This window comes from Diceros bicornis, chromosome 2, assembly GCF_020826845.1.
Source record: "Diceros bicornis minor isolate mBicDic1 chromosome 2, mDicBic1.mat.cur, whole genome shotgun sequence".
Taxonomy (NCBI): Eukaryota; Metazoa; Chordata; class Mammalia; order Perissodactyla; family Rhinocerotidae; genus Diceros; species Diceros bicornis.
In genome coordinates this window covers 47,018,653-47,043,241 of record NC_080741.1, presented here as the reverse complement: position 1 = coordinate 47,043,241, position 24,589 = coordinate 47,018,653, and the positions used below count along the sequence as shown (strand labels likewise).

At 41.0% G+C, this 24,589-nt stretch overlaps 1 protein-coding gene across 2 annotated transcripts in view; it reads right to left on the bottom strand.

The window, feature by feature from the left end:
- LARS2 (leucyl-tRNA synthetase 2, mitochondrial) overlaps positions 1-19,120 on the bottom strand; it is a 164,453-nt gene extending 145,333 nt beyond the window's left edge. Inside the window, exons 1-3 of one of the 2 annotated variants that reach the window (XM_058556627.1) lie at positions 19,050-19,120; positions 14,143-14,397; positions 8,955-9,083 (exon numbers count right to left, since the gene is read on the bottom strand). In XM_058556627.1, coding sequence (XP_058412610.1) covers positions 8,955-9,083; positions 14,143-14,376 — 363 coding nt within the window. In that variant the 5' untranslated portion in view covers positions 14,377-14,397; positions 19,050-19,120. Of the gene's footprint in view, positions 1-8,954; positions 9,084-14,142; positions 14,398-18,950; positions 19,004-19,049 lie in introns of those variants that run through there. The other variant, XM_058556636.1, reaches the window with a different exon arrangement.
- Positions 19,121-24,589: the final 5,469 nt, after the last annotated feature.

The following is a 24,589-nucleotide window of genomic DNA, read 5'->3' as shown; positions in this document are numbered from 1 at the left end:
AAAAACCCAAATGACAGTACGTAGGCCCAAAGCAGAAGACCTCCTCTGGGAATGTGGAGGGACGTGACAGGCAGAGAAATCAGCTAGTTTCCAATGAAGACACTGGACCAGCAATTCATTCTCTCCTTCAAATTATATCTGCGAGGATAAGCCCTGGAAATCCACTCTCTACTTTCAGATGCTACAGAGATTTTAAAATTTGAAAACTAAATGCCATGCTATGCAGTTTCTGGGCACTTCATCAACACTTGTTCACTGAATGGCAAACTGAAAACTGATGAAACGTCTATTAAGCTTCACTTGCTAAGAACTCCCCTCACTTCCTGATATTTGTGGGTAATTATATCATGACCATGCAGCTGCTGGACACATAGCCTTAATTTCCTTCCTCCTCCACAGTGAACAGCAAAAACTCTCTGTGGACAGTGCCTGGTGGCTTCTTGCCTGAGTGAAATTAGTCCAAGCCCAACTCTGTGAGGGAAACTCGGCACCTTGATGCTTTAATTGCCCAGCTTCTGGCTCAGAAGGTGCCAGGGAGACCAGCCGAGGTGGGAGGTGGGTAATTTTATTTTCCCACCCTGTGCGTATAACATATGAAAACACATAAAATCACCCCATGTGGTGCTAAGCTTTAAATATGTCATTAGACATTGTACGAGTTTAAGAAGACACGGATTGGCAGCGCAGCCTTTTCTGATTCCTGAAAGAAAACAATTTATCTCTGGCTTCAAATGGCGCCTGCTTAAACATCCAAACCTCAGGACTACCTTATCATTGCTACTATTAATTGGGTTACACTAGAAAATTGCATTATGGTTTTTAACGAGTTTTCTCATTGATCATCTCACATGAACCTTGCCACAAATCTGGGAGGTGGGTAGGACAGGTATTGCCATCGCTGTTGACTAAAGCCCTCAATTCCTGATCAACTCATCACCCCCAAACCACCTACTTCTCCACTTATAAAGTCCACATCTAATCTCTGTGCATGTCCATGGTCTGGCCAGCTATTTGTGACTTTAACTTTCCCCAAGAGAACTGTAATGGCCATGGCTCTCAGGCACATCTCCACGAACTACAACAAGAGCATGGGGACTCCAATGATCTACTTGCAATCTTGTCTCATTTCTCTCCTTTGCACAATTTATTTGTTGCTTTGGGAGGAAACCAAAGTAAAAGCAACCTTGAACTTTCTAAGTCATTATTCTCACCCATTCTCAAACCAAATTACAATCTGTTGTCTGGCCAGGCTCACAAAATGTAAAGACAGCATTTGACAAGATACAGCATCCATTTATGATAAAAACTCTGAATAAAATGGGTATAGAAGGAAAGTACCTCAACATAATAAAGACCATATATGAGAAACCCACAGCTAATATCATCCTCAATGGTGAAAAACTGAAAGCTATCCCTCTAAGAACAGGAACCAGACAAGGATGCCCACTGTCACCACTCCTATTTAACACAGTACTGGAAGTCCTAGCCAGAGTAATCAGGCAAGAGAAAGAAATAAAAGGGATCCAAATGGAAAGGAAGAAGTGAAACTGTCACTATTTGCAGATGACATGATTTTATATATAGAAAACCCTAAGGAATCCACCAGAAAACTTTTAGAAGTAATAAACTAATATGGTAAAGTTGCAGGATACAAAATCAACATACAAAAATCAGTTGTATTTCTGTACACTAACAACGAAGTAGCAGAAAGAGAAATTAAGAATACCATCCCATTTACAATTGCAACAAAAAGAATAAAATACCTAGGAATAAACTTAACCAAAGAGGTGAAAGATCTGTACACCGAAAACTATAAAACATTTCTGAAAGAAACTGAAGAAGACACAAAGAAATGGAAAGATATTCCGTGCTCTTGGATTGGAAGAATTAACATAGTTAAGACGTCCATACTTCCTAAAGCCATCTATAGATTCAACGCAATCCCTATCAAAGTTCCAACAACATTTTTCACAGAAATAGAACAAAGAATCCTAAAATTTATATGGAACAACAAAAGACCCCAAATAGCTAAAGAAATCCTGAGAAAAAAGAACAAAGCTGGAGGTATCACACTCCCTGATTTCAAAATATACTACAAAGCTATAGTAACCAAAACAGCATGGTACTGGCACAAAAACAGACACACAGATCAATGGAATAGAATCGAAAGCCCAGAAATAAACCCACACATCTATGGACAGCTAATCTTTGACAAAGGAGCCAAGAACATACAATGGGGAAAAGAAAGTCTCTTCAACAAATAGTGTTGGGAAAACTGGATAGCCATATGCAAAAAAATGAAAGTAGACCCTTACCTTACACCATACACAAAAATTAACTCCACATGGATTAAAGACTTGAATGTAAGACCTGAAACTGTGAAACTTCTAGAAGAAAACATAGGCAGTATGCTCTTCAACATCGGTCTTAGCAACATCTTTTCAAACACCACGTCTGTCCGGGCAAGACAAACAATAGAAAAAATAAACAAATGGGACTACATCAAACTAAAAAGCTTCTGTACAGCAAAGGAAACCATCAACAAAACGAAAAGACAACCTAACAATTGGGAGAAGATATTTGCAAACCATACTTCTGATAAGGGCTTAATCTCCAAAATATATAAAGAACTCATGCATCTCACCAACAAAAAAACTACCAACCCAATTAAAAAATGGACAAAAGACCTGAACAGACATTTCTCCAAAGAAGATATACAGATGGCCAACAGACACATGAAAAGATGTTCAAAATCACTAACTATCAGGGAAATGCAAATCAAAACTACAATGAGATATCACCTCACGCCCGTCAGAATGGCTATAATTAACAAGACAGGAAACAACATGTGTTGGAGAGGATGTAGAGAGAAGGGAACTCTCATACACTGCTGGTGGGAGTGCAAACTGGTGCAGCCACTATGGAAAACAGTATGGAGATTCCTCAAAAAATCAAGGATAGAACTACCATATGATCCAGCTATTCGACTGTTGGGTATTTATCCAAAGAACTTGAAAACACCAATTTGTAAAGGTACATGCACCCCTGGGTTCATTGCAGTGTTATTCACAATAGCCAAGACTTGGAAGCAACATAAGTGCCCATCAAGGGACGAATGGATAAAGAAGATGCGGTATATATACACAATGGAATACTACTCAGCCATAAGAAACGATGAAATCCAGGCATTTGTGACAACATGGATGGACATTGACGGTATAATGCAAAGTGAAATAAGTCAGAGGGAGAAGGTCAAATACCGTATGATTTCCTTCATTAAGTAGTAGATAATAACAACAATAAACAAACACATAGGGACAGAGATTGGATTGGTGGTTACCAGAGGGGAAGGGGGGAGGGAGGAGGGTGAAAGGGATAATTTGGTACATGTGTGTGGTGATGGGTTGTTATTAGTATTTTGGTGGTGAACATGATGTAAGCTATGCAGAAATAGAAGTATAATGATGTACACCTGAAATTTTTACAATGTTATAAACCAATGTTACTGCAATAAACAAAAAATTTTAAAAAATAAATAAATAAAAACAAAATGTAAAGACAAACCACAGACTGAGAGAAGATATTTGCATTGCATTTAACCAACAAAGAATCATTCATCTAGACTATAGAGAGAGCTCCTACATAGCAATATGAAAAAGACAGACAACCCAAGAGAAACTTGGTAAATAATGTGATCAAGCCAATTAAAGAAGAGGAAACTTAAACAGACTATAAATATATGAAAATATCTCAGCCTCACTAGGACAGTACTCAGGAAAATGTAAATCAAAAACACAGTTAGATGCCATTTCCTATATATCAAATTAGCAAAGATTAAAAAGTCTAACATTACTAAGTGTTGTCAAGGATGTAGAGCAATATGAAAGGTCATTCATTGCTGGTAGGAATACAAACTGGCACCAACACTTTGGAAAGTGATTTGGCAAGATGTAGAAATGCTGAAGTTGTGCACACTCTACGAGCCGGCAATGCCATTCTCTCACAGGCTAACAAGTCAGGTACAAGGATGTTCACTGGAGCGAAAGCTCAGAAACAACCTACAACTCCATCAATATGAAAATGGATAATTAAATAGCCATAATTATACAGCACTTATAATGGATGAATGGATTCTATAGAGACATAGGATAAATCTTGAAATAAAATACTGAGTGGGAACATATGCAGAATATTAAGATATCTTTTATATAAAATTAAAAACACACAATATACGGGCTAGCCCGGTGGCGCAAGTGGTTAAGTGCATGCGCTCTGCTGCGGCGGCCCGGGGTTCGCTGGTTCGGATCCCAGGTGCGCACCAACGCACTGCTTGTTAAGCCATGCTGTCGCAGTATCTCATATAAAGTGGAGAAAGATGGGCACAGATGTTAGCTCAGGGCCAATCTTCCTCACCAAAAAGAGGAGGATTGGCATCAGATATTAGCTCAGTGCTGATCTTCCCCACCAAAAAAAAAAAAGAAAAAAAAAACCACACACAATATTACATATAAGTGTGTATATATATCCTTAAACAATATATACAGTAAAAGCAAGAAAACATGAAGTCAAAGATATATATTAACTTTGGGATAATGGTTACTTTGAACTGAAGGATTGGAATCTGATTGCAGAGAGGCACAACTGTATCTGTGACATTAAAAAAAAAAGCGCTGAGGCTAATGTGATTAAATGGTGATATCTAGTATATCTGGATGGCAGGTCTGAATATTTGTGATAATGTTCTCTGTACTTCTGTGTTGAAAATGTTTATAATTTTTTGAAGTATCACATATAAACTAATGATGATAGATGAGACTACCAGGCAAAAGTGGATAGAGAAAAAAAGAGAAGGCAGTCCAGAACAGAATCTGAGGTGGGGTGACAAACTCTTCGTAAAACACAACTTCTTAAAACTGACACAGAAAGAAACAGAAGATCTGAATAGCCCTATGTCCAGCATAGAAACAATATTTGTAATTTTAAAACTTCCCACAAAGAAAACTCTAGGCCTACACACCATCACTGGTGAATGCTACCAAACATTTAAGGAAGAAATAATACCAATAATACACAATGATTTCAGAAAACAGGAAGAATGGAACATTTCCTAGCTTGTTTTATGAGGCCAGCATAACTCTGATATCAAAACTAGACAAAAGTATTACAAGAAAAGAAAATTACAGATCAATATCCCTCATGCATATAGGGATATTAGCAAATTGAATACAGCAACATATAAATTAAAAAGAAAATACATCATGACTAAATGAAATTTGTCCCAGGAATGCAAAGTTGGTTTGATATTTTAAAAAATCAATCACCATAATACACCACATGAACAGATCTAAGGACAAAAATCATATATCATCTCTGTAATTGATGGAGAAAAGGCGTTTGACAAAAATCAACACTCATTCATGATAAAAATTCTCAGCCAACTAGGAATAAAGGGGAACTTTCTCAGTCTGATAAAGAGTATGCAAAGACGGAGTAGAGCAGGAAAAACTTGTGGAGTAACTTGGGAGAAAGAAGCCAAGATGCAGGAGAAAAACCTGGAGAGTGGAGTCTCTTGCCAAGAGAGCAGAGTGTTTCAGGGAGAAGAAAATGGCCTACTGTATTACACGTTGCTGAGGGTGAGAAAGATGAGGACAGAGACACATCAAGGGAGGTCACTAGTGGCCTTGAGGAGAGAAGACTTGGTTCATGGGTCACTCCACTTTTTACCTCCTATAATGCTGTTTGTAGTGTGCCTTAGAATTACCTCACATATCTCCATTCAAGAACAAAGCAAACCAATCAACAAATTAACAAGTTATAGAAAAAGGCAAAGCTTGCTGAATTTTTCTTAGGCCCACTGACTGATTTTGAATCTGAGTGTCCAGTATTTCTATTTAATACAGTAAAAAGCCCAGTATTTAGAATAAAGCTGATGCTCAATGACTATGTATTGAATGAATTAATTGATACACACGTCAGACCCTGTTATTCCCGATTAGACATTCCTTCCCTGCTTACAGTGAGGATCATTGAACTTGACCTGAATCCAGTCCCATTGTATCTCTGGGACTAGTCCTGATGTTGGGAAGGAAGAATTTTAAAACAACAGGAAGCTCAACAGGCTTTCACACTGCTGACAATTACTCTGAGATTTCTGTTTCTCTTTTGCCATATCACTTAAAAATGGCAGAATAAGTTTTCACCAAATTTGGTAGTTATTTGGGATGATGTGAGTTAAATACGGGCTATGAAAGTTAACAAGAAATTAATTTCAGGAAAACCTGGAGGATTTTGGAGGATACTCCAAAAAGACAGCTTATCATCTTAAACAGAGCAACTGAAACTGAGGAACTAAGGGAACCCTAGGCGCCTGCTGATCACACAGACCAAGATGCCCTAAGGCGAATAATAAAAGTGATTCAGACACCACTCAAGTCATAGGACAGATAATACAAACTGCAGGCAAAGTTTTGCAGTTAAGTTGCTTCTTAGAAGGCAACTCTATGCAGCATGCCATAGGCAGAAGGGCATAGGGATTTATTTATTAAATTGTGGTGAATGACTTCCCAGAGTAAATCAGATCAGTATAAATACTAATTACGGCTACCTCTTATTAAGGGATTATTATGTGCCAGACACATGTCCTATCTTACTTAACCTGCACAACAATCTTGTGAGGGAAGAATTATTATCTCTACTTTGAAGATGAGGAAAGTGGGATTCAAAGATATTAAGTGACTTGTGCAGGATCACTCAGTGAGAAAGTGGTAAAACGGAGCTCAAACCTAAGTTGTCCAATTCCTGGATCCAGCCTGACCACGGGCTTTAGTTACAGCAGGGGACTCCATTTTGTTTTCTGGGTCTGAGCTGCCTACAAGGGTCCCAGTACCTCTGGGCCTGGGGCTCTGCATTGAGCTTTCTCTGTAACATCTTATCCATCCAAGGGAATGAGAATCCCACCTATACTCCCTCAACCAACTATCTGCTAAAAGGCTTCTCTGCACATTATCATAAATGTACAGTTTTGCCGTAAAAGCTTAATCTTCAGTGATTTGCCTGCACTCGCTAATTGTCCAAAATAAGTTGGCAAAAGTAAAAAAATAAGATAAATCTATTTGAAGAACCACAGATAAAGAATTATACTTCAGGGGCTGACCCGATGGCATAGTGGTTAAGTTCGCACGCTCTGCTTCGGCGGTCCAGGGTTCACAGGTTTGGATCTGGGGCGCAGACCTACGCACTGCTCATCAAGTCATGCTGTGGTGGCATCCCATATACAAAACAGAGGAAGATGGGCACAGATGTTAGCTCAGGGCTAATCTTCCTCAGCAGAAAAGAGGAAGATTGGCAAAGGATGTTATCTCAGGGCTGATCTTCCTCATCAAAAAAAAAAAGTAAAAAGCCAATTCATTCTGCACCGTCTCTTTCTAATAAACATAGCAGAAACGATGGAAAGCAATGTCCGGGAAAAAGAACATCTGGCGTAAACCAGGGAGACAAACACCTTTGGCCATCTTAAAGTAGAACACGAATCTCTGAATTTGATGGTATAAAGTTATTAACTCTTCAAGTGACAAAGAGATGTTATAACTTGACTTCCTTTTTAGGAGTACTTCTTGCTGCCAATGTCAGTTCAGCATAAATTTTCAAAGCACTTGTGACAACAAACGCACTTACCCTTCTAAAAGAAAACCTTTATAAAGACTGGGAGGTGGCACATATCATTTGTGCACGCCCTGACAGGTTAATAATAGCAATAGCCAGTGGGAGTGCCCGTAAATGTTTAACAGTTGGCTCTCTGGAAGAAAAAGTCCTGATTTGTAGGGTTTGCTGATTTCTATGGTGTAAATACTCCTACAATGGTGGATTTCAAGCTACTAAGGTGACTAATAAACATGAAGTTGGGCAGAGATCTGCACAATGGGCTCTCAGGCTCCAGCCCTCTGCTGGCAGTGCTAACATTTACTGGTTTCGTACTATGTGCCAGGTATGTGCTAAGTGCTTTATAGTCATCCTCTTTGAAACCTTGTAACAGGCCAAACGGCCGGTACTATTTTATCCCCATTTTACAGATGAGGGAAAACTAGGTCTTAGAGAGGTTAAGTAAGTAACTAGTCAAAGGTCACATAGCTACTAAATGTTAAGAGCTGGCATTCGAATCCTGGCTCTCTGGTTTGATGGCCCATGCTCTCAGCCCCTCTTCGATCCTGCCACTCTCTGTAGGTGATTAAAGAAGATACTATGATTATTCCTACCTCATCTTACAGATGATGTGTTGCAAAGAGTGAAGGGCAGGCTCTTGGGTAATTGGCAGTGGGGTAAGGGGGACTGACCCACATCAGCCAAGGAAGGGTCTTGCTCCTCTTCTCCCAGGAAATTTTACCTCATCCTTCAAGACCCATGTCAGACACTCCCCCTTCATAGGAGCCTTTCCCGATTCCCCCAGGTTTGTTACTGCCCAATTATTTTTTCTTACAAAAATTTTACTTTTTCCATTATGAAATAAATACATGCTTATTAGAGAATATTGAAAATATCAAATACAAGGAGAAAAATCTCTTGTGGTCCCACCTCCTACTCACAGCCTTTGATCCATATTTGTACTATTGGATTCATCCCCCTATGCAATGATTATTTCTTTAGGTTTCACCCCCATTGTGAGCCCCTCCTTGGGCAGACAGCACGTATTACCCACATTTGTAGCTATCTTTCACTCCACCCCCACCCCACCTCCATCCCTAGCACAACACCCAGCACATGGCTGCCCCAATTAATCGAGATGCTTTATTATGTCTTTCAGTTCATAAAGGGAAACACTGAGCTTTTCATGTTTATCTACAAAGCTATCCTAATCTTAAGTAAAATTGGTTTTCTTTATTTGTCTTGAACACGCTACTACATTCTTGTTGTCCCGAGTGGGGCAGAAGAGGGCTGTTCCAACAGGCATCTTTCCTTACCTGCATCCCTCTCATCTTCTGGAACCGTGCAATGGTGTCGCTGATGGTGTACACACGCACATGGCCCATGTGCAGCTTGCCAGAAGGATACGGGAACATGGAAAGCATGTAAAACTTGGGCTTTGATTTCTAGGAAAGAATGACAAAGAAAGACAATGAGCATTTATTAAGCATTTACTGGGAACCCTGCATTCACATAATATTTTGGCACTTTACTTAAGGTAATAATTTAACATTTTTAAAAGTTTCCTTTTTAAAATACTGTTCTCATACTGCAAGTTGACAAAAATGTCAAAAACCAAAATGCAAAGCCCTGGTTTAAGCTAAAGAATATCCAAAATAATGCCGAACAACCTCCAAGTGCCCATATATATTTTTAATCTTCTTCTTTCTCTTTTAAAAGCTTCTCTTTTAAGACAGCTTCTATCTAGGTCTTAAAGAACTGTATGTTTTTCTAAATGCAGCTCTAACACATATCCATATAATTCAAGGAAACAATAGTGAATCACAGAGATGTGACATCTCTAAAAATGGAGCCCTTTCCTAAATTCCCTGAGGCTGCATTCAGACTTGGATTTAGCAGTAAGAGCTGCATCCTAAGGCACTGGTTTGGGTCCTGGGTTTCTCCACTGTATTGTTAGCTTGCCTTTCAATAGAAAAAGTTGATACGTGAAGGTAATGAGAAAATCTTAGCCAATGAAGCGAGAAGTTGTTGTTTCCCAGAGGTGATCTATAGGCAGCCTCGGGCCAGGGTTATATAACTCTCCAGCTTCCAAACACACAGCTTCATCATGAGAAACACAGGGAAACGGTACATGCATCTGAACAGGATGAACACAGGGCAGGAAGTCCTTATTGGAACTTGGACTTTGGGCACCTTAGTTCTCCCACCAGTAAAACAGTGAATGCTGTCACAAGTTTGGGCACACGAGGGGATAAGGCTCCAAAGGAAAGGTAGTAGCCATTTAATTGATTCCTTATTGGAGATCTGTTGTTCAAGGGCAAGGACTATGTTTTAATCATCTTTCTGCCTACCCCCCAGACCCCGGCCGCCCCCAGCAGGAGTTTACTAACTGTTGCATAAATGTTTGTTGGCCTCTGTGCTCTGAAAGCCTAATAGCTGGCCTCTGTAGAACACATTACTGATGGGCATTTTCCCCAGCAACCTTCACAAATCCTGTCCTGGTGATGGGAGCGTTCCCCGCGCCCAGCCTTAACTCCCCCTACGCGGGGCTCCTCTGAGAAAGGAGGAGCAACAGGGAACTGCTTCCGTTTGGTCACTGAGGATTGGGACTGTCCAATATTATCATTATTTCATTTATTTCTGCCTTTTTTTCTCCTTCTGTCCTTACTCCCTTCCTAGAGTTCTACTAGCATTCTTGAAGGCTTTGCTTCCGCAAAAGGAATGAAAACCAATGGAAAACAGAATATTCACAACCATTCTTTTGCGTATTTGTGGAGGTTGGGGTATATTTTTGCTAAGTACTTGCAAGAGTGATAATGGATACAGCCAACTGTAAAAGAAACCAGAAATCAGATTCTTCCAAATCTCGTTTGACCCCTTGCTTTAAACCTCCTTCAGCAAAGATATTAAACAAACCTTTAACAGAGCCACTAATATGTGGCAAATAGACTAGAGTGGGACTTTTCTCTGTCCTGCCCATCCTCTAGAAATTACCAACAAGTGGGAAGTAGAGTTACGTGAAGGAAGGAAAGGGAAAAGAGAATAAATAAAGAATCTGGATAACGCATAAACTCAAAAATTGTCTTGAAATGCTGCAGGGACAACTGCTTGTTGATTTACATAAATGGATTTACATAAATGCACTGATCATGCACTTTAATTGGAAACTGAGGATCCACAATTCCTAGGAAAACCTCAGCAGCGTGAGAGAAGACCTGAGAGTCAGGAGTCGGTGGGGACTCAGGACTTACTGTCTTTAAGCAGGAGAGACAGATAATCCTCTCAGCCTATAGGCAAGTCCCTCAAAGGAGGTGTAAGCCCGCATTCTGTTACTTGGCAAAGAATTGGAAGCAAGCAAACTGTCCACTCTGTTCAAACCTTACTCCTTGCAATGGATTAGGCCTGTTGTCTTTTCTCTGGGAATTTTAGGGGCATGGGAAAATAGCTGTTACAGAGTTCTTTGGGACGTGAAAAAAACAATAAAATCCTTGATATAAATTATTTCTAATTTTTCATTTTAAAATTTTTACATTAAACCTATTTTTCTTTTATTATAATCACCTTGTTTTTATTATAGTGATTATTTATTTTTTATATTATGTTTATTTAACAATCAATCTTGCCCCAACCATTTCCACATATACCTTCTTCAGGAGCATCTCCTTTTTGTATGTCTGCAACAAAGATTAAATTTATAGCAAAACCAAGTGATTCACTATATATTAGCTAAGTCAAACTCCAAAATTGAGTTTATAGAAGATGTATAGAAAAGTATCGCTAGCAAAAGTCTTAAATATTCATGAATCTTTTTGTTTATTGCAGAAAAAGTATTAGCTCACTGCCTGCCCCTGCCTTTTGCTTTTCTGTGTGAATTAAGTCATTTTCCTCTGTGACAAAGAAATGAGTTCTATCCTCTGGGGGTGGAAAGGAGAGAAGGAATTATGGGAGTTTATGTTATAATTGAGCAGGAATGTGATTGAAAGGGAAATTTTTCTAATTATATAAAAGTATAAGAATTTAATTAAGTCTTTAAAAGAAATTAAGATTGTAAGCGATGGGAAAGGATGGTTTTTATAAGTGGGTCCTATTATTTTTATCAGCTTCTGACGTCAGAAGAAAGATAGCTTCTGCATCTTTATAGACAATGCTCTGAGGCTGCCGCTGGGTCTAGAGCATGGCAGAAGGGAGGGGCCCAGAGCCCTAGCTCTGGTCTCAACCTTGCCACAAGCTGTGAGACCCTAGGCAAGTTCCGCTGCCTTTCTGGGCTCCGTTACAATCTGTAAATCAAAGGTGAGGCAAAAGAAGGTTCTAGGTGAAAGAATGAGCTCAGGAATCAAACATATCTAGGTTTGAATCCTGGCTCTGTCACAGGTTAGTTGTGCATCTCGACAAATTCCCAAACCCCTCTCTGAGCCTCAGTTTTCTTACTCCAAAAAATGAGAATAATAATATTCTCAACCTGCCCTCAGGGTTGTTTCAGGATTAAGTGAGATAATAAATGGAAAGAAGGTGCCTGACACATAGTAAAATGCTCATTAAATGGAAGTTCTTTTTATAATGATGATGGCAAGATAGTCAATTTCTGGTATCTCATTTAGGTGGATTTCAAATGTATCTAACACCACAGTGAGGTTGATCATAAACGCTTCAAAATCAACCAGCATCCAGTCATATTCTCAGTTCTTGACAGACGTACTATATGTTTTTATCCTCTTGTATCTTTTATTTATATAACACTTCAGTTTGTAAAATGAATTCAGCCACATTTTCTTATTTGATTTTAAAAACAATTCTGTGAGATAAACATTGCAAGAGATCTGAGGATCAAAGAGCTAAATGATATGGCCAAGATCACACTGATTTGGGGGCAGAGCCAGTATTAATGTCCAGGCTCCAGACTCCTCATCAAGTGCTCTCTCCACTTTACCATTTCCGATCACCCACAATATCCCTAAAGCTATTTCCCCAATTATTGAAATACAGTTTATTTTGATCCATTTAATGTTTTTAAAAAACCATATGCTTAAGAAGAATGAGATGTCACAAAATCAATAAGCCACAACTTCAAAATGTATGGAAGTCCTAAATTATAAACCAAAAGAAAAATTATAAACCAAAGAAAAAAAGCTAATTTTACGCTCCTCATTCAGAATTAAACAGCTCCCTGGAGTTTGTTTCCAAAATACATTTAGTTACATTAGCCTGGTCAGGCTGACACAACAGCTTTTCACTTCCTAATGAGGTAAAGGTCAAGCTTTCATTGACAATTAACGCATTACAGTCAAGCCTTCCTTTTTGTCATTTCACTCGTTACATATTATATGCCTCTCAATACCAGATTTTCTTTCTAACCAATGCCAAAAACCACCCTCCAGTTTAACACAAATAGCCCCAGCCACCCACCCCCGCCCACATTCTTCATAAGGAAGGACCAACTGCAGAAAGAATGAGTCTGATAGGAGTGAGAATCAGGACATGGGGAAAAGGCAATCCAGTGAGGCACGGTCTTGTGAAGATGTATTTCCTCATCTGCTCGCTTTTGGCCTAATTTCTTTAATTAAGCATAGAGGGTCTGTATTATTTGACTGGTAACTATTACAAACGGATGGTCAGAATTCTAAGAGTAAAACTCTATCTTATAGTGCTTTGTTCTGATCAGATTCAACATTTCATGTAACAAATTACATATTCCATTGGTCATTTTGACCAATATCGAGAGTTAAGGGTTAATGCATCCAAGACTGATCCCCAGCAGGCTGGCCTCCCAGAGAAGGAGCCAGCCTCCAGCAGAGCACGCCATGGAAACTGGCTACAGCCAAGTACCTAACACAATTCAGGGAGAGCGTGCTGAGCTGGTGCATATGGACAAGAAGCCAACAGTCCACAAACTTATACAGCTGCTACTGCAAGGTTGGATCCTAGCCCCAGATCACACTAGGGGAAGAACTGATACCTCCCAAATCATGATGCTAAGGTGGCAGAACAGGGTTGGAGGCCAAGGTCATGCCAGGGGAGGGGCAGGTATTTCTCAAAATAAGCATCTTATATTATAAGTTCCATAGCTGAGGTGCCCAGGCGCCTCTCCTGGAGTCTCACATCTGACCCTGCCAGATCCCTGTGTGCCACCCCACCCTGCAATGGACCACAAAGGAGCCAACACCTGCTATGGCTCCTGTCTTGATGAGTTTCCCCACTAAATGCTGCACCAGAATGCCCAGTGTGGCGCTGTCCGCATGCACCTTGTATGTACATGTACCACACTGAACCTCTTCTAAGCACTAACCTTGTCTCATCTCATTTACCCCTCACAAGCATCCTAGGAAGCAGATAGGCACTATTATCATCACTGTCCATTTTAGATAAGAAAACTGAAGCAGAGAGAGATTCAATCATCTGGATTAAGGTCACATACATCATAACTTATTTGAACTCAGGCAGTCCGACCCCAGAGTCGACCCCTTAGCCTCTCTTCTGTACCCTCTCAGAATCTCTCAAAATACTCACATCCGTTTCTGAAATTTTGGAGGCCTGTTCTTTTATTCGTTGATGCCACCATTTCTCGACATCCTTTCTTGTCTGCAACGTATACTCTTTTGTCCACTTCCCCGTGGCACTGTAAATACCTCTGGTACATCCTAGAATCACTCTCTTTCCCCACTTGATGACATCTGGCCCACCATTTAGCTGCCTTTTCAGAAGACAGGCATAAAAACCCAGCCTCTGCCAAGTAGAAGCCATTCTTCAGAAGGTGGGAAGACCCTGAAAAAGAAGGCAGAAAGCACACTTGTGAGCTGCCAGAACCCTCTCTGGAGCCTGTCCCTCCATTCAGCACAGCCCAGTGTTCCCTGCCCACATACATGCTTTCCTCTTATTCCTGTCATGATTTCTTTCCCTAGAATTTCAGTGGAGTGAAACACAACTTTCTAATGGAAACTAAACAGGTGGTCAGTGCCCTCAAACACCAAAGATACAAAAACCCCATAGGAACAAATGGAGACCACCACCTGGGCCAGCTCCTGCCACAAGCTCACAGGTTGCACGGGGGGCAGTGGAGCCCCCTCCTTCCCCTTTAGGCCAGCCCAGGGCCTGTCCAGCAGGGTTCACTTCCCATCGTCCAGGCTTCAGAAGAGCTCCAGCACATCTTGGCTTGGCCTCTGCCTCAAATATCAGAAGAGATCTGAACACAGGCCTCCCGGGAGGACCAGAGACTCTGAGCTATTATTAGCATTTTTTATACACATTATGAGTGAAATACACTCAGTAGGCTGAGCCAGGAAATAACTATTATTTAGAAGACTGTTTATTCATTTTGTTCTTCATTCATTTACCAAATATTTATTGAGTGCCACTAGGTCCAACACTGTTCTAGGCTGTGGGGATATAGCAGCGATCAGAAACAAAGTCCCTTCTTTCATGGCATTTACATACTAGGAGAGAAAAGCAGATAAGAAACAAACAAATGAACATACAATATGTGTAATAGCAGTGAGTGCTATGGTTTTTTGGAATACAACTCATAGGTTGGGGCCCACCAGGACATCCAGCTAGCTGCAATTTAAAATTCAACTTGAATGTTTCATTGGTTTCCTCCAAAGGTGAATTCCAGAAATGACCTCATGGAAGAAGTTTCATGTTTTATCACTGTTTAAAAGGTTGAGGAGACAGTTCATCAAATATTTAGGATTTATGACTAAATAGCCTAAACTTTCTGTCTTCCTGCATAACAGCTGTCAAGAAATGCTACAGTGAAGGAACAGATGAAAATAGATCTTTCAAAACCAAGAGAGAAATAAAGGAAGAACCTGGCACTCTAAGCTGATGTTAATTCTTTGATTCCCTCAAAATTTTTTCCTATCTACTAGGGTTTGGCCTGTGTCACAAAGGTACTGGGTCACAAATGTTGCTAAGAGGGTTCATTACAGGCTTATACAAGTGGGTCTGACACTCACATAAAATGGCATCACAGTGCTGGCATTTTATAAGTTGGTCTGCCAAAGTCCTTGACATACCAATTCTCACTGTATTTAACACCTCTTGCTTCTTTAAGGGTGGAATCAGAAACAGACTGAAAAAAAACCTCCCTATCCCTTGGGCTTGGCTATTTTAAAGCGTGTAGATGTGACTATAGATATTAGGGTGAACTGTATGAAATTGGTTGAATATCAGCAATTCCATATGACCAACCTAATATACAGACACTCTGTTAATTAAGGCAACTGCACTTATCATTTTTGTGTGTGTGTGAGGAAGACTGGCCCTAAGCTAACACCTGTGCCAATCCTCCTCCACCTTGTATGTGGGACGCCGCCACAGCACGGCTCAACGAGCAGTGCGTAGATCCACGCCCGGGATCCGAACCTGTGAACCCTAGGCCGCTGAAGCGGAGTGCACGATTTTAACCATTACGCCACCGGGCCAGCCCCAGTTCCACTTATTTTTACAGGTTGAGTTTCTACATAATTAGAACTATCCACAGGAGTCATGGATTTTATGGTTCTCTTGCTAAGTCAGCATTTCTATATCTTTGCAAGCCAAAGAATGCCAGTTTAGCAGAGGGCACACAGATAGATGCCTGCCATTTCTCTCCTAGATTACATTCCCTAAGAACACATAATGACTGTCCTCTTGAGTAGAAAAAATGGAAAACAATAAAATTATAAAAACACAAACTGACCTGAACTGTAGTCTCACTAATTTTTGGTTTCAATGCTGGTGAACCATTGTGACAAATGAAATACCAAAGAGTGCAGACAGATCACGAATATGAGCAATATGAAACCAGGTCATTCTTTCACTGAAAATTCAAATCCTGTCTCTATAACTTTCTTATACTATACACCAAATCATAAACAACACATAACAAGAATCCCTGTCTACACAACAGGAATAAGCTTTCTAAAAATGACTACATAATACCTGGCTCACTAATAACCTTTTCTTTACATAAAACAATAGTATACACTAGAGAATCCTGAAACAGATCTGAGTATTTAAAAGAACTTAAAGTTCATAAAGAAAAAAGCCCAAGTAGATTAGAAAGTGATAGATTATTCAATGAATGAGGGAAAAATTCAAATTAGAGCCCCACTTCAAAGCATAAACCAGAGTAAATTCCATATAGATTAAAGAATTTTTTTTAAATACCATAAAACAAGATAAAAATATAGATAAGTATTTAATAATTCTTTCCAAGGTGGAGGATGCTCTGTCCTGAGCATAAAAGCAATGGAAGAATTCATAAAGGAATTCTTTATGAGAATGAGAATTAATCTCTTTATGAGAGAGATTAATAAATCTCTCTAAAAATGTAAAATATCGGTATATCAAAAACACTATGAACAAAATTAGAAAGCAAACAAACTGAGAGAAAATTACCAAAACTGCAACAAAAGGTTATCCTACTGTCAACATAAATAATTCGTAATCAATCTATAAATCAAAATCGTGGTGAGTTTATTATGAGCCAACTTTCGAGGAACATAGCCTGGGGCCTTCCTTCTGTAAGGAAGGAAAGGCACCAAAGAAGTGGGGTGTACAGAGCCGTTATATACCATCAAAGAGCATGTATCACATATGATGGCAATGTCCCTTTTACAATAGCCACAAGATTGCCCTGCCAGAATAGCTATTGATGGACACAGCAGGGAGCAGGTCTGCTGTCTTGATGGGCATGGCTGGTGTCAGGTCTGTTGTCTCGAGCTGGGCGGTCACAGGATGAGTGCAGCAGTCAAATCCTAGCCTAGGGAGAAATTGCTTATCCTTAAGGAAATGCCAGTGTGGGGGAAGTTGCATCTTTATCTTAAGGGCATTTACTCTTCTCTTTGGGACATGGTAAAGCAGATACACAATGCATGTTTAAAGGCGACAGCCCCTTTTGGAAAAACAAACTCAGGCTGAATTAGTTTTACCCCAAATGGCTTCCTCATATGCTCCAATATATCCTATTGCTTGCCATTTATTTATCACTACTCTTTTATAAAGAGCTCTCAAGAGAAGAGAAACATTAAAAACCTAATTTTAAAAATGGGCAATGGGGAAGAGGAAATACAAATGGCTAATAAATATATAAGAAAGATCAACTTTACAACTAATCAAAGAAATGCAAACTAAAACAACAATAAGATAGTCTGCTTATCAGATTAGCAAAAACCTGTTCAATGAAAAGAAATGTGCATTTTTTACACTGCTGGTGGGAATGTAAATTGATTCCATCTCTCTGGAGAGTAATCTGGTAATATTTGTCAAGACTCTGTAAGAAAAGTTCATACCCTTTGTGTTAGGGGGTCCCCAAGACTCAGCATATAGTGTACTCAGGGCTATGATTTATTACAGAACATCCTGATGTTCCCTTTTTTTACTTCCCAGGCCCTGCTCTCACCACTCCACCACCAAAGCCCTGATGGGCACTGCCTTTTCCTGACAACAAGAAGCAGCCATGTTATTAGAGGACTATGACCATAAGATTAATGTGAAAGATTTGGCTCTTGTCTTGTATTTAAGATCAATTTGGCCCTTTTCTCCCTAGCGCTGTATCATCCAGTTCCTTGCCTAGATGTTTGGAATCTCATCTCTTCTTCCACATCCTTCCAAGGCATCAATCCCCACTGCTCCACTCCTCTTGAGAGCCAGCCCTGACCTCAACCTCACTTAGAGCTTAAAGTTAAGACTTTTGAGAATAGTGGGGGTAGTGGCATGTGACCATAGAGGGAGAGGCCTGAGAACTGGACCCAAAATGACAATCATATATAGACAGAGAAACCTAGAAAAAGAGTAGGAAAAGACAGACAAAGAAACAGAACATATAGGAGAAGCAAATGAGGGCATTTGTGTGCGTCTACAAGAAAAGTGTGCGAGAATGTGGGAAAATCAATTTTAAAGAAACCAAGCTTTGTGACAAAAATATACAGATCTTGACTTTTGCAACTACTAATTTCCTGTGTGACCTGAGGCAAATTATTTCCTATCTGGAGCCTCGGCTTCTCCTTAAGATGAGGGGGTAAACCCAGATGATCTCTGAGGCCCTTCGAGCCCTAACATGCTGTGGCAATGACCTGCGGGCCAGAGATGCACCAGACGGACTTGAACTGAGTCCAAACCCCAGCCCAGGGAGCAAAGATCCAGGGACAAACTGGGGTAGGGGAGCGGAGGCGGGGGGAACTTGAGTACAAAACTATATGTACATGAGCGTTTTTCCGGGAAAGGGTCTAGGGCTATCCACGGGGTCGGTGGCTCAAAGAGTCAAGACCCGAATCTCGGAGACTTTTCCAGTTCAGAAATTGCACGGCTCCGGGACCACATAACCCAGCCCGCACCTTCCCTTCCTGCACCCAGCAAGTTGGAACCTCCAGATCCAGGGAGAGAGGAGGTCGGGCCTCGTTTCTCGTCCCGATGAGCCCGGGTCAGGGGTTTACCTGCTCACAGGCTCGGTTCTCACGTTAGGCGAACACGGCCCCGCCAGTCAGCATGGGCGCCGCCATGTTGGCAGAACAACAACTTTATTGATAGCGGCCGCCGCAGACACAGACAGACAGGGGCGGAACCCGGGGAGGCGGAGCGCTGCCAGGTCCCGGACTCCCGGCAGCCCGTGGGGCGGGGGCGTCTGCGTGGCGGCCCTTGACTCAGCCCCGAGTCCTGTCAGTGGGCTCAGTCGTCTACGCCGCTGTTGGCGTCACCAAGACCATGGACACCTGGGGGGTCAAATGCTTACAGTTGCAGCAGATGTGTGCCAGCCATCAGTTTAGTAGCCCCAGAATAAACTGGGTGGCAAGTGGCGTAAAGAGCACTGAAGGAGTGCTGAGGCTAGGGTTCGGATACCAACGTAGCTGGGCTTGGGCGGGTCTCTCAACCTCTTGGTCCTTAATCGACCACATGATAGTTAAGGCATCTTCTTCCACCATATTCCATGATCTTCTAGCCCTGGGAAGGGAGTCACCTGGCCAAGATTGGAGGTCAAGTGTCCTTTCCACACTTGATAACGTGGGTTGGGCGTCAGGAAAGGAGGATGCCTGACCACCCACTTTCCTAGAGAGTTTATGTATCCCACCCTGTAACCTCCCTCACCCTCGCAAGTGTTTCTTGTTATAAATAAATCAATGAATCAATGAATGAATTGCAAAGGACCAGTGGGGTTAACGTATAATTTTCAAAAAGGTAAAACCTGTTTACAGGAGAGTTTGAAGAACACATCTATGTGGGCAACCAGAAATGCTGAAACGAATTTGCTAATTGTGCAAAACTGGTTGATATCCTACAGGACAAAAAAAAGCAATGTTTGAAAGCCATCTTTTTCTAGGGAGCTGAAATCAATTGTACCTTCATCAAACAAAATTCATCCCATTACTATCTATATTCTTCTGCATCTTAACTTCTACTCTTATAGAGCTGACAATAGAAGACAAGCAAAGGTGGGCACCCCTATAGCACCGGATAATCCCCAGGCCAGCACTCCACCGGAGAGACACGCAGTCATCTCTTTTGCCAATTTCCAAGTCTTTAACAAAGTTCTCTGACAATTCAAAGTCCAAATACTTTGTTACTCAAAGTGTGGTCTCCAGACCAGCCATCAGCCTCACCTGGAAACTTGCTAGAAACGTAGAATCTCAGGCCTCAGCCCAGACCTGCTGAATCAGACTCTGCATTTTAACAAGATCCCCTGGGGATTCTTAGGCACATTGAAGTTTGAGACTCACTGTCTTAGAATGTGAGAATTAGAAAGGATCTTGAGAACACTCTAGTCCAGCCTGCTCATTTTACAGATGAATAAACTGAGGCCCAGTGGAGCTGACAGTCTAGCTCAAGGTCATAGCAAGTTAGTAAAGAGTTTGGTATTCAAAACTGAGTCTCTACCCTGCTGGAATAATAGTACCCTTCCCAAGTTGCTGAATGGAAGATCATTAGGAGCTTAGACAACTTCTAGTCCAATCCTCTCCCTTCAAAGATGAGGATACTGAGGCCCAGAGACTGGAGGCAGCTTGCCTAAATTCACACAGCTACTTGATGGCAAAGCCGGGATTCCAGTCCAGATCTCCTGAGCTCTCCACCTCTGAAACCAGATGCTTAATTTAAACTGATACCATGGAAGCATTGACTCGCACATGAACATGCCACACAAAGTAATTTAACCTTCAGGTCTCTCATGCTGCATTCACATATAACGTGAGTGCCCTTTCTCTAATTTACCCAAAATACTAAATTCTAGGTAGCCTTTACCCTTATTTTGGTTCAAATTCGCTCTTTCCTCTTATGAATTAAAGTTAACATTGACATTTCTAGGAGATTATTTCAAATAGAATTTTTCTGAAAGTCATTTGCTTTACTGGAAAGTCACTATTTTTACATCAAAGAAGACAGTAGCATGAGAGTAAATCCTTTTCACTCTTAAAGAGCTTGCTGCAAAGATACATTATTAAAAGAGACAAGTTACCGGGCTGTGTAGAAAGTTATCCTATTTTTGATTTTTTAAAAAGGAAAGGAAATAAAAGAAATACATTTGTTAGTATATGCGTGCAAAGAAATCTGGAAAAATACATCCCAAACTATTTCCTGTAATGATCTCTAAGGATAATGGGGTTCTATGGGTCTTTCTCTTCCTGATAGGTTTCTGTGTTCCTTTTCTATTAGCTTGTGTGGTAGGCTGAATAATGGCCCTTAGAGATATCTAGGTCCTAATCCCTGGAACCTGTGAATGTCTCCTTATATGGCAAAAGAGACTTTGCAGTTGTGATTAAATTAAGAATCTTGAGATGAAAAGATTATCCTGGATTATCCTGATGGGTCCTAAATGCAATCACAAGTGTCCTTGTAGGAGAGAGGCAGAGGGAAATTGGAGAGGAAGAAGAGGCTATGTGACCACTGAAACAAGATGCTGCCCTGCTGGCTTAGAAGATGGAATGCAAGGAGTGCAACTCTGGAAGATGACAAAAACAAGGACATAGATGCTCCCACATGATCCAGCAATTCCATTTCTGGGCATATACCCCAAAAGAATTGGAAGCAAGGTCTTAAGGAGACCCTTCTATACCCATGTTTAGGCAGGCGTTATTCACAGTAGCTGAAAGGTGGAAGCAACCCAAGTGTCCATTAAGGGATGAATGGATAAACAAAATGTAGAATGTACATACAATGGAATATTATTCAGCCTTAAAAAGGAAGGAATTTCTGATACATGCTCCAACAGGGACCTTGAAGACATTACACTCAGTGAAATAACCCAGTCACAAAAGGACAAGTATTATATGATTCGTCTTGTATGAAGTACCTAGAGTAGCCAAATTCATAGAGACAGAAAGTAGAATGGTGTTTGCCAGCTGCTGGATGTAGGGAAATGGAGAGTTATTGTTTATGGGTACAAAATTTCAGTCTGGGAAGATGAAAAAGTCCTGGAGAGGGATGGTGGTGATGGTTGCACAACAATGTGAACGTACTTAAGACCCCTGAACTGTACACTTAAAAATGGTTAAAATGATAAATTTTATGAATATTTTACCACAATAATAAAAGAAAGAAGGGGCTGGCCCAGTGGCGTGGTGGTTAATCTCGCATGATCTGCTTCGGCGGCCCAGGGTTCACAGGTTCGAATCCCAGGTGCAGACTGAGGCACCGTTGATCAAGCCATGCTGTGGTGGCACCCCACATACAAAATAGGGGAAGATTGGCACAGATGTTAGCTCGGGGACAATATTTTTCACAAAAAAAAAAAAAAAAGAAAGCAAACAGACCCTCTTCTAGAACCTCTAGACAAAGTGCATCCCTGTTGACACCTTTTGGCCCAGTGAAACTGATTTTGGATTTCTGACACCAAGAACTATAAGAGAATAAGTGTGTATTGTTTTAAGCCACCTAGTTTGTGGTAATTTGTTACAGCAGCCCTAGGAAACTAATTCATCTTCTATGACTTTGTATGTAGAAAAAGACCAAGAAGGTTTTTTGTTAAATAGATTGCATGCCCATCACCGTTTGTTTCATTTTATGCATTATATGGTGTTGTATGTTATTAAATTTCTAATGTATGGATCTTCAGAAATATTCCTTACATGGCACCTTCTCATCAAAGGAGCCTCACTCTCCTGAGTCACACTCAAATATTATTTGTACCCTTTGGCCAGGACTCCACTTGAAGAGCAGGTCAGGGTCAAACAATGCAAGAGACAAACAGTCCTCACAGAGAAAGAGAGCCTTCCTTCACGCTTGAACAAGTATTGATAATAACCATAAGCGTGGGCATCCTTGTCTTATGCCATTGGTCCCTCACTTGAATGGAGTTGTTTCTAATGTTCTACATTTAAGTATGATGCTTACTGTAAATTTTGGGGTAAATAATCTTTGTGATATCCCACCTCCAAGGTGGCATTCAATAGCCCCAATTTCTGGTATTCACCCCTTTGTGTAAGTCCCCTCCCATGCTGTCCCAGGGTTGGTTACTATGCCCAACAGAATACAGTAGAAGTAATGATATGTGACTTTCTACAGTAGGTTATAGAAGATATTGCAGCTCCCATCTTGGTTTCTCTGTGTGTCTGTGTATCTGTGTGTGTGTGTGTGTGTGTGTGTGTGTGTGTGTGTGTTGCATCACTCAGAAAGAGGGAAGCTGTGCCAAGAGCAAGCCTATGGAGAGGGCTACATGGTAAGAAACAAAAGTCATCTGCCAACAGTCAAGTCAACGGGCTTAGAAACAGTTCCTCCAGTCCAGCCAAGTCCTCCAAGACTGCAGCCCCAGCCAAGAGCTGAACTGAAACCTCATGAGAGACTCTGAGGCGGAAGCCCCGGCTAAGTCACTCTCAGAAGCTGTGTGAGATAGTAGTTGTTTACAGTTTTAAGTTGCTATGTTTCGGAATATTTTTTTCTCAGCAACAGATAATGAATACACTTTTTATCACATTCAGAGGCTTCCTTCCATTATCTGGTCTAGGATCCAGTCCAGGGTACACAGTGCATTAAGGTATCATTCTCCTTGGTCTCTTCCAATCTGAGACAGCTCCTCTATCTTTATCTGCCTTTCACGACCTTGATGCTTCTGAAGAGTACTGGTCAGGTACTTTGTAGAATGTCCCTCCTGATTTAATTCAGGGTTTGTACTTTTTGGCAGGAATACCACAGAAGTGAAGGTTGAGCCCTTCTTGGTGCATTTTTTTAAGGTAATAGGAAATGCATGAACATGTTTGTAAGAGGATGGAGATGATCAAGTCGAAGGAGAAATCAACAATGTAGGAAATGGAAGGAATAACTGTGGGAGAGGAGTCTCTGAAAAGGTGAGAGGGGTCACATTTTACTCTCTGTATTAAAGAGGTCACATTTTACTCTCTGTATTAAAACACTGATGTTTACTACAACACTCATGTATTACTTTTGTGATTAAAAGAATGAAAAATACCATTTTTTTAAAACTCTAGGCTCAATCCTGTTTCAGAAATTACACTGCCCCTTTTTTCCATATCGTGAGAGGCTGCTATGGCATAGACACTTGCAAATTTTACCTTCCTTCCAACATACTTTACTCAAGTTTTCTTTAACGGCATTTGATCTTAAGCCTGAATCATTGCACAACTCCCACCCTGCGTCTGCCCCTCCAGCTTCCTGTTGGCCTTCTCTGGGTGCCTCCTCCAGAGGTTTTCATTCAGCCAGAGCTGCAAACACTGTAAGAACCAGGCCTTATATCAGGAGGTGGGCGTACAGTGATGAAGAAGACAGGCTCCTTGACCTCAGGGAGACTCTCATATTCTAGTTATTTCTCTAGTTCTCTCTGCCTGGGTTCCCCTGCCTTTCCTCCCATCTGTATGCCTTCAATATTATGGGGTCTGATCCTCCAAGTTTCCCTCCCCTTTCCTCCTCTTCCTCCTCCCTCTTCCCCACTCTCTCCTGCTCCTCTTCCTCCTTTTCTCCTCCTCCTCCTCCTCTCCCTTCCTCCCTCCCTCTCTCCCCCTTCTCTCTCTCCTTCAGTGTTTCTCTCTTCCCA